This window comes from Entelurus aequoreus, linkage group LG21, assembly GCF_033978785.1.
Source record: "Entelurus aequoreus isolate RoL-2023_Sb linkage group LG21, RoL_Eaeq_v1.1, whole genome shotgun sequence".
In the NCBI taxonomy this organism is placed as follows: Eukaryota; Metazoa; Chordata; class Actinopteri; order Syngnathiformes; family Syngnathidae; genus Entelurus; species Entelurus aequoreus.
The window spans coordinates 31,479,209-31,489,329 of NC_084751.1; the positions used below are offsets into that span (position 1 = coordinate 31,479,209).

At 39.9% G+C, this 10,121-nt stretch overlaps 1 protein-coding gene across 7 annotated transcripts in view; it reads right to left on the bottom strand.

Moving 5' to 3' along the window:
- nrg1 (neuregulin 1) overlaps nucleotides 1–9,017 on the bottom strand; it is a 109,242-nt gene extending 100,225 nt beyond the window's left edge. For all 7 annotated transcript variants that reach the window (XM_062031457.1, XM_062031456.1, XM_062031455.1 and 4 more), the window contains exons 1-2: nucleotides 8,839–9,017; nucleotides 7,812–8,761 (exon numbers count right to left, since the gene is read on the bottom strand). In XM_062031457.1, the coding sequence (XP_061887441.1) occupies nucleotides 7,812–8,526 (715 nt within the window). In that variant the 5' untranslated portion in view covers nucleotides 8,527–8,761; nucleotides 8,839–9,017. The remainder of the gene's footprint in view (nucleotides 1–7,811; nucleotides 8,762–8,838) is intronic.
- Between the last annotated feature and the right edge of the window lie 1,104 nt (nucleotides 9,018–10,121).

The window sequence follows — 10,121 nt, forward strand, 5'->3', positions numbered from 1 at the left end:
TTTTATTATTTTTTAAATGGTCCTCAGTAGTCACGTACAAATGTGTGTGAATTATGCAAAATTATTTAAATTTGGTCCCCATGAACCATATTCACTCTTTTTCCCCAGGGTCCCCAGTAAGAATGATCAGCACATTACTTCATCAATCCAGAGATTTAAAGATGTGTATGAGCTAACTGGGCAGTGGCCATTTTACCTTCTTTTTTTTATGCCTCCACAACCTGTAGAAAGGGTGGTCCCCACAAGTGATGATCAAAAACTTGGTCCCCATTCCAAATGATAACCAGTATGTGTGTGTGTGTGTGTGTGTGTGTGTGTGTGTGTGTGTGTGTGTGTGTGTGTGTGTGTGTGTGTGTGTGTGTGTGTGTGTGTGTGTGTGTGTGTGTGTGTGTGCGTGTGTGTGTGCGTGTGTGCGTGCGTGCGTGCGTGCATGCGTGCGGATCGCGTTTCTTAAAAGTGTCTTTTTTTTAAGGCATGGCAAATTGACGCTTCTTTAAAACAGTGGTTCTCAAATGGGGGTACGCGTACCCCTGGGGGTACTTGAAGGTATGCCAAGGGGTACGTGAGATTTTTTTTTAAATCTTCTAAAAAATAGCAACAATTCAAAAATCCTTTATAAATATATTTATTGAATAATACTTCAACAAAATAAATGTTTTGAATTAAGTTCATGAATCCAGGTGGATCTCTATTACAATCCCCAATTAGGGCACTTTAAGTTGATGATAACTTCTATGTGTAGAACTCTTTATTTATAATTGAATCACTTGTTTATTTTTTTTCAAGTTTTTAGTTATTTTTATATCTTTTTTTCCAAATAGTTCAAGAAAGACCACTACAAATGAGCAATATTTTGCACTGTTACACAATTTAATAAATCAGAAACTGATGACCTAGTGCTGTATTTTACTTCTTTATCTCTTTTTTTCAACCGAAAATGCTTTGCTCTGATTAGGGGGTACTTGAATTAAAAAAATGTTCGCAGGGGGTACATCACTGGAAAAAGGTTGAGAACCACTGCTTTAAAACATACTTGAATTGATGTTGACAAAGTTTAGCTGGCTGACTTTTGCTAAAATGATAGTTAAAAGTTATTTTTCACACAACTTCGTCTCACTCTTGTTAGCTCGCTAAAAAGGTAGAAGCTAACACTTACCCAGGTTGAGACCGCATCCTCCCTCCAAATGTCCAACATCATGTCTCCGCTTTGAAATGCTGACATATCACAGATGTACTGCCATAAAAACAATGTATTCATGTTTTTAACAAGAATAAGAGGAAATATCCTTAAACTTTACATGTTTATCACTGGGGTTGTTTTAGCGAGTGACCCACTTCCGCCCGGTAAAATATGAGTGATGACGTCACGACTAAAGTCGACATATATAATTGTCGGCTACAAATTTTATTGTCGACTAATCGTTGCAGCCCTAATTATACATTTCAATTAGGGATGTCCGATAATGGCTTTTTGCCGATATCCGATATTCCGATATTGTCCAACTCTTTAATTACCGATACGGATATCAACCGATACTGATATATACAGTTGTGGAATTAACACATTATTATGCCTAATTTGGACAACCAGGTATGGTGAAGATAAGGTCCTTTTTTTTAAAAAATTAATAAAATAAAATAAGATAAATAAATTAAAAACATTTTCTTGAATAAAAAAGAAAGTAAAACAATATAAAAACAGTTACATAGAAACTAGTAATGAATGAAAATGAGTAAAATTAACTGTTAAAGGTTAGTACTATTAGTGGACCAGCAGCACGCACAATCATGTGTGCTTACGGACTATATCCCTTGCAGACTGTATTGATATATATTGATATATAATGTAGGAACCAGAATATTAATAACAGAAGGAAACAACCCTTTTGTGTGAATGAGTGTGAATGAGTGTAAATGGGGGAGGGTTTTTTTGGGGGTTGGTGCACTAATTGTAAGTGTATCTTGTGTTTTTCTATGTTGATTTAATAAAAAAATTAAATAAATTAAATAAATTAAAAAACGATACCGATAATTTCCGATATTGCATTTTAAAGCATTTATCTCTAATTTCAATAATACGGTTGTTTCGGAAATATGGCCGTAAATCTGTCACAATGACTGCGTTCAAAGCGATGCAAAATTGCTTATAATACTTATGAGCTTTTGGATGAATATGGGCATGATCTCTTGAATTGAAGTAAAATAAAACAATGAATAAAAGCCTAGTAGAAACAAAGTATGATTATATCCATGAGGTAATTGGGTCCATCAAAGTAGAACAAGCAAACACCTGCAGAGCACGACGACAACGGTCGTCTTTGTGCCAGGGGCCGGCCCAAGGTTCTATTCTTCTACCTTCTGTAATAAAGTGTAATACCGAGGACGTCAGCGGATTATTTATATTTGTATAAATATACCCAAACTGCTCTGCGCGTATCCGCCACTGTAGTCCGCGCTTTGTAGAAGCTCCTTCTTTTTCGCTATCCTCTTGTTGTGGGTAGTGTTGTCCCGATACCAATATTTTGATACCGGTACCAAAATTATTTCGTTACTTTTCGGTAGTTTTCGGTACTTTTGTAAATAAAGGGGACCACAAAAATTTGCATTATTGGCTTTATTTTAACAAAAAATATTTTGTTTATTATTGCAAGTTTGTCCTTAAATAAAATAGTGAACATACAAGACAACTTGTCTTTTATTAGTAAGTAAGCAAACAAAGGCTCCTAATTTAGTCTGCTGACATATGCAGTAACATATTGTGTCATTTTCCATTCTATTTTGTCAACATTATTAAGGACAATTGGTAGAAAATTCATTATTAATCTACAAACGTACTTGTTCATTTACTGTTAATATCTGCTTACTTTCTCTTTTAACATGTTCTGTCTACACTTCTGATAAAATGTAATTATCACTTATTCTTCTGTTGTTTGATACTTTACATTAGTTTTGGATGATACCACAAATTTGGGTATCAATCCGATACCAAGTCGTTACAGGATCATACATTGGTCATATTCAAAGTCCTCATGTGTCCAGGGACATATTTCCTGAGTTTATAAACATAATGTACATTTAAAAAAAACGAAAGATGTTGTTATGCCAAAAAATATTGACGTAATCATAGTAGTATCGACTATATACGTGCCTGTACTTGGTATCATTACAGTGGATGTTAGGTGTAGATCCACCAATGGCGTTTGTTTACATTTTGATGCCGGTGAGCTACGGTGTGTAGTGAAACATGTTTAGCTATTCCTCGTCCTGCAGGGATGATACTTGTAAGAAATGTACTTTATTTGTCGCCATGGAGACCAGGATTAGTGATTTAGAAGTAGCTAAAACACTGCCGACAACTGATGGACGTTAGCCGCTAGCTCGCTAGCCATGTCTTAAAGCACCTCTTCCTGAGGGTGTTTCAGTGTTATACCTTTATCGTCAGTTTTTAAGCCAAAATGCGTCCGTTCTCCCTTTGCTGTCTACACACTGTGTCTGCTTGTAAGTACTCCGTGATTGTGCGCTGCCGAACATGCTCGTCTGCTCGTAAAACCAGCAATGTCTGGACGTGACTTTGACGCGGGTGCGGGGGGATGCAGGGGTAGTGGACCGGTACTTTTCAGAGGCGCTATAGTACCGAACATGATTCATTATTATCGCGGTATTATACTAATACCGGTATACCGTACAATCCTAGTTGTGGGGTAGATTTGCTCGTACATGGACACGCATACTCCTCGGTTGCCATTTCTAATACAAATTAGAGTACAGTTTTAATTTATATCTGTCAGTCGACTAAAAACTGCAACATGGATGACAGGGAGAAGACGCTGTCGAAGTGGATCCACATAAATAAGACCGCCCACAAAACGGCGTAACCTGAAGAGGCAGTCAGAAAACAGCTTGAAGATGGTCTGTAAACATACCGTATTTTCCATACCGTAGGGCGCGCCAGATTATAAGGCGCACTGCCCGATGAAGGGTCTATTTTTGATCTTTTTTCATATATTAGGCGCACCGGATTATAGGGCGCATTAAAGGAGTCATGTTATTATTAGTTTTTTCTAAATTGAAAACACTTCCTTGTGGTCTACATAACATGTAATGGTGGTGCGCTGAATTTTTCAGGATTTATGCAGATCCCAAATACAGACCAGCAGATACTAGAAGGTAAGAAAAGTTTATTTTGCATAATATTGCTAAACAAAACGCCAGATAATATGTCTTACCTTATACACACACCATAATAATACTCGTATGTTTAATGCGCTGACAATCCTTCGAGCGGTGCTCACCTTCGGCAGCGTCTTTTCTCCGTCATCTTTGTTGTAGCGGTGTAGCGTGCAAGGACGGGAGTGGAAGAAGTGTCAAAAGATGGAGGTAACTGTTTTAATGACATTCAGACTTTACTTAAATCAATAACGGAGCAGCATCTCCTCATCTGGAAACAACAACCAGGCCGGAAATGTGTCCCGTCAAAAACCGTCCGACCGGAACTCTCTAATACCTAAAGATCCTTGGGTAAATAATGTAAACTCACTACACCGGTATGTTTTAGCGCTTTCATGGCGAGTTTACTGACAGATATAAGTAAGAACTTTACACTACTTTATATTAGAAATGGCAGCAGTGGAGGATGAATGTCCCATAACAAGATAGAGAAAAAGAAGAAGCTTATCGACAACGGTGTCTGTACGGACTACAAAGGTGGACGTGCGCAATTTTTCAGGATTCATGTAGATCCCAAATACAGATCAGCAGGTACCAGAAGGTAAGAAAAGTTGCTTTTGCATAATATTGCGAAACAAAACGCCAGATAATATGAAAATTCTTCAAGTGGTGCGGCTTCATAGCTTACCAAAGTCGTACTAAAACATTTTGATAGATTTTTGAGCGCTCTGTGTAATGTTCTATATTTTCAATAGAACATTTAAAATGTTAGTGTTGTTTACTTGAGACATATTGCCATTATAGTGTAGCCTACACGTATCTCTTATGTTTGACTGCCATCTACTGGTCGCCATGTACCATAGCTCCGAGGTGGGTAAGCTCAACCAAACGTAGTACTTACATTAAGCGCACCGCGTTATAAGGCACACTGTCGAGTTTTGAGAGAAAAAAAAAAGATTTTAAGTGTGCCTTAAAGTCCGGGAAATACGGTAATCTATGCTAAATTTTGACCAAAGAACCACCTTCACATGTTCTGTGTAGACCACAAGGAAGTGTTTCAAATGTAGAACAAAAACTATAGTATGAACCCATTTAAGTCCTCCAAGGGTGTATTTCGGCCGCCCAACTTTAGCATCTGAGCTGCCATCCATTGCCACTGCCTTTCCATTAGCCACGCAAGGAACAATGTAATCAATCCTTCATGGATGTGACTTCCATTGATTTATCATGTAATGAGTCAGACAGCATTTGCATGTTGTCGTCGTCGTCCCCCCTCAGCCACCCCCATCCACTAGATGGATGGTGGGGGTGTCTATGCCTCCAACCAGCTCTGACCTTCAAAATAAGTACCAGCAGTAGACAGGAAGTCTTCCTGTACCCACAGGCTGGTGTTTCAGTTTGTGTCATGCATTATTGATTTTCACTTTTTCATAGGACTAATATACTATGCTGCCTCCCAGCTCAGATGTGCAAAAGTAACATTGTCTCCATCTTCCTATGTGTGTGCCAAATCCATGCGTACATCCCGGTTATCAGCAACCCGCGGCTCTTTAGTGCCGCCCTAGTGGCTCCCTGGAGCATTTTTAAAAAAGGATTGTAAATGGAAAAAGATGGGGGAAACATTTATTTTTTGTTTTAGTATGTTTTTTGTTTGAGGACAAACATGACACAAACCTTCCCAATTGTCAGAAAGCCCACTGTTTAAAATGTTTGTGTGTGGGAGTATTTGGTGAACAGCGGTTCTTGAACTCACCATAGTGCGGACTGTGACGCAACAATTTGTTAATATGTAAAATCTTCCACTTCTTCTTTGTCTCATTTTGTCCACCAAAGGTTTTATACTGTGCGTGAATGCACAAAGGTGCGCTTTGTTGGTGTTATTGATTTGTTGGAGTGCTAATCAGGCATATTTGGTCAGTGCATGACTGCAAGCTAATCAATGCTAACATGCTATTTAGGCTAGCTGTATGTACTGAACATATTGCATCGTTATGCCTCGTTTGTAGGTATATTTGAGCTCATTCAATATACTTTACTTTTATCCTCTTTGTAGGGCTGTGAATCTTTGGGTGTCCCACGATCCGATTCAATATCGATTCTTTGGGTCACGATTCGATTCAAAAACGATTTTTCCCCGATTCAAAACGATTCTCTATTCATTCAATACATAGGATTTCAGCAGGATCTACCCCAGTCTGCTGACATGCAAAGAGAGTAGTAGATTTTTGTAAAAAGCTTTCATAATTGTAAAGGACAATGTTTTATCAACTGATTGAAATAATGTAAATTTGTTTTAACTATTAAATGAACCAAAAATAGGACTTATTTTATCTTTGTGAAAATATTGTACACGGTGTGTTGTCAAGCTTATGAGCTGCGATGCAAGTGTAAGCCACTGTGACACTATTGTTCATTTTTATTTTTTATTTTTTTATAAATGTCTAATGATACTGTCAATGAGGGATTTTTAATCACTGCTATGTTGAAATTGTAACTAATATTGATACTGTTGTTGATAATATTCATTTTTGTTTCACTACTTTTGGTGTGTTCTGTGTCGTGTTTGTGTCTCCTCTCAATTGCTCTGTTTATTGCAGTTCTGAGTGTTGCTGGGTGGGGTTTGGTTAATTAATTTGGTTGATTAATAAAAAAATAAATAAAAACATTTAAATAAATTTAAAAAATAAAAATAAAAATAGATTTCTTTTAAATGAGAATTGATTCTGAATCGCACAACGTGAGAATCGCGATTCGAATTCGAATTGATTTTTTCCCACACCCCTACCTCTTTGTATATAATTTAGTTTTGCATGTCTCATGACACATTATCTGTATGTAATAGTGGCTGCATTTCAGATAGTTGTTTGTGTGCCATGTTGTTCCAGACCACAGCAAACATTACCTAGCCTGCCAAAGATTGTACTAAATCTATTAAAAGAAGACATCCTGTCGTTTCCTTTAACTTGGACACACACATCTACACCTTTGGCCATTAAAAGCCAGTAATTTCCAGGAGTTATCTCACCTTCTGAGTAGCCTCTGATTTACTAATGTTTCCCAATGTTGTAATAATGTGTAGAATAAATATTACATTGCAACATTTCTGTCAACGAAGATTTGCTTCAGCCTGCGACACATAGTCATTTTGATACTAGGCTATTATCGCTAATATAGACACTTACATAATGTGTTGCCTTCATTATAAGACTTAAATACGGCTTTTCATTTTTTGCGACTCCACACAGATTAGTTTTTTGTATCTTTGGTCCAATATGGCTCTTTCAACGTTTTGGGTTGCCGACCCCTGGTACAACCTAATAGTCCATGCATATTCGTTGGGAAACGGTGGCTTTTGATAATGATAGTCACCGACTTGCAACAGTCAATTTGGCAAGGACACACCTAGAGGGGAACCATATTTGTGAGGCTTAGTCATGCTACACACTGCAAGTCCCAACGCGTCTGCTCTAGGGCAAAGTCCTGATAGCTGACACCTCCTGCCAGAGTCAAAACATACCACGCAAAGATGCCTAAACAATTCAGTTTGAACATAACATACCATCTCAAAATGGACAAAAATGCTTCAAAAGGATCAATATGAGTATATTAACCAAATCCCAGGGTTTTTTTTGAGAAGTACTTACGTATTGTTGGGACGGCAACGTTTTTCACTTCCTGCGTAGTCAGACGGTGAGGGGTCTGCTTTGGAATGGTGGGAAGTTCGGCGGTGGATTTCAACGTGACAGAGGGCTCTGATAGAGTTCCTCGTGTAGGCACATTTGAACCTTTTGTAGATGTCTCCACGTTTAAAACCTCAGGACGCACCGAGGTTAGAGAAACAGCAGTGGTCAGAGAAACGGCAGGGGGAGGCGACTGAGGAATTGACACAGGTATTCCCAGTGTGGGATCCGCCGATATGATAATAGGGTCCTGTCCTATGGGTTTAGGGTCTGAATGAGTGGGGGGGTCGTACTCAAAGATCTTATCTGCAAATACCCATTTGAGTCCAGCTGTGCACAGAGCTAAACTGAGTAAACAGGCTACGATGGGCAAGATGCAGATTTTTTCAGAATGCAGGCAATTGCTAATATGTTCCATTTCTATGCACACACAGCAGGTCCCGGGCAAAGCTATAACTCCCAGAGCTTCAGGATGCTCCCCCTCACCGCCGCCACTGGCACCATCATCCTCATCATCATCATCTTCTCCTCCCGCTGGAGTTACCTCTGCAACCTCTTGCCCGTTCTCTCCAGCTACCTCCGTCTCCTCGGGTTTCTCCTTCGGGACTTGTCCAGTATCAACGGTCGAGTCGGGCGAGCGAGCGGGCCCAGCGGAAACATCCTCCATTCCCTCAGTCATCCTGTCGTTTTGCAACCGCCGGACGCCGGATCTCTGAACGGCTTAACTCAGAGCATCACAGAGCAGCTGTCCGCCACCGGTCACTTTAAGTATGTTGTCCATTACGCAGAGAAGCCAGCCGGGGAAGGTAAAGTGCGATAACGCTCTTGGTAGTGATTCTGACCTTGTCTGGACAGCCTTTTAATGGAGTTCCATACTCTCAAAGCAATGTATAAAATTGAGATTTTCAGATATACTGCAGAGGAGAGGAGAAAAGATTGCTTAGATCTATTGGATGTTTAAGGAGTGGCAGAATGACCGGCGCTCACTCACCTGAGCACTTGGATGACGGAGACGGCGTGGCGGTGGGCCGGCCGCGACTGCAGTGGCAAAAGTGTAAAGGAGAGGACGAGCAGGCACTGCAGTGGCAGGAGGGACATGCTGCCTCGTCCGGCCGTCAAGCTCCCGGCAGCAGAAAGGCTGAATCATGAGGGAGCGGCAGGTGTCCTTCCTCCCCGGCGCCGCCACATAAACGATGAGTAAGGGAAAGAAGAGAGGAACAGACTGATGGTGAGAGGGCGGGGGGGTTGCAGCAGCAGCAGCTCACAAGGGCAAAGAAGATGGGTCACTCCCCTTTTTCTTCTTTCACCCCTCCTCTCCCACTCTTCTTCCTCGCTAAGTGAGTGAGGCGGGCTCCGGCCTCCTCCCTCCCTCCTTCCTCCTCTTACTCTCTCGTGCAGCCGGCTCGCCATCCCGGCACAAAGCATCAAGCTAAGCAACTTCCTTAATCCAATTAGAGGCAATGTCGACGAATCGTGGGCAGGCCGACCCCTTTAGCCACCTCCTCCAGCAGCACTCCACATTGATTATGCTGATACCGACGGGTGTGTTTTTGTCTATGGGAAGGAGGCAAGGAAACAGACATATGGTCCATCGCCAAAGAACAGAGCCGCTGTGTTGTAGTCCTCTCAAGTCACGAAATGTAAACTTGCATATGTAGAATTTTTCTTTTTTTGTTGACTTCTCCAATATGTTCGTGTTATGGTTTAATTTGGAATTGCTGTTTGTTTAATTTGTTTAACCTCTTAAGACCCAAGCTGTTTGTTTACATCAGGGGTGTCCAAAGTGCGGCCCGGGGGCCCGCCACACATTCTGGAAACACTATTGTAAAAATAAAAAAGAACATTAAAAAAAGTGGAATGAGGTGAAATCTAACGAGAAAAAGTTGCAATGTTGACACAAAAGCTGCCATGCAGGCTGTTTTTTTTTTTCTTTTGTCTTTCTTCATTTTTCTTTTTTTTGCCATTGCTCCCAAAAAAAAAATAATGACAAAAAATCCATGTTATAATGAATTATTTTCAGGGCTCCAATTACTTCAAATATTTCACATTAAAATGTTTTATGTGGTAAATATTGCATATATTGTGTGGTAGCCATATAAAAACATCAACGTTTTCTTTGACAAAAGCGCATAAAACAAACAAAATAATAGTTCCAGCATAAAATCGACAGATATATCTGAAGTTGATCTCGTAACTTAAGTGATGAAAGTAAAAGAAAAACCTAATAAAAATGTATCACTTTATGAGTGGGGAACCTTTTGGATCCGAAATATA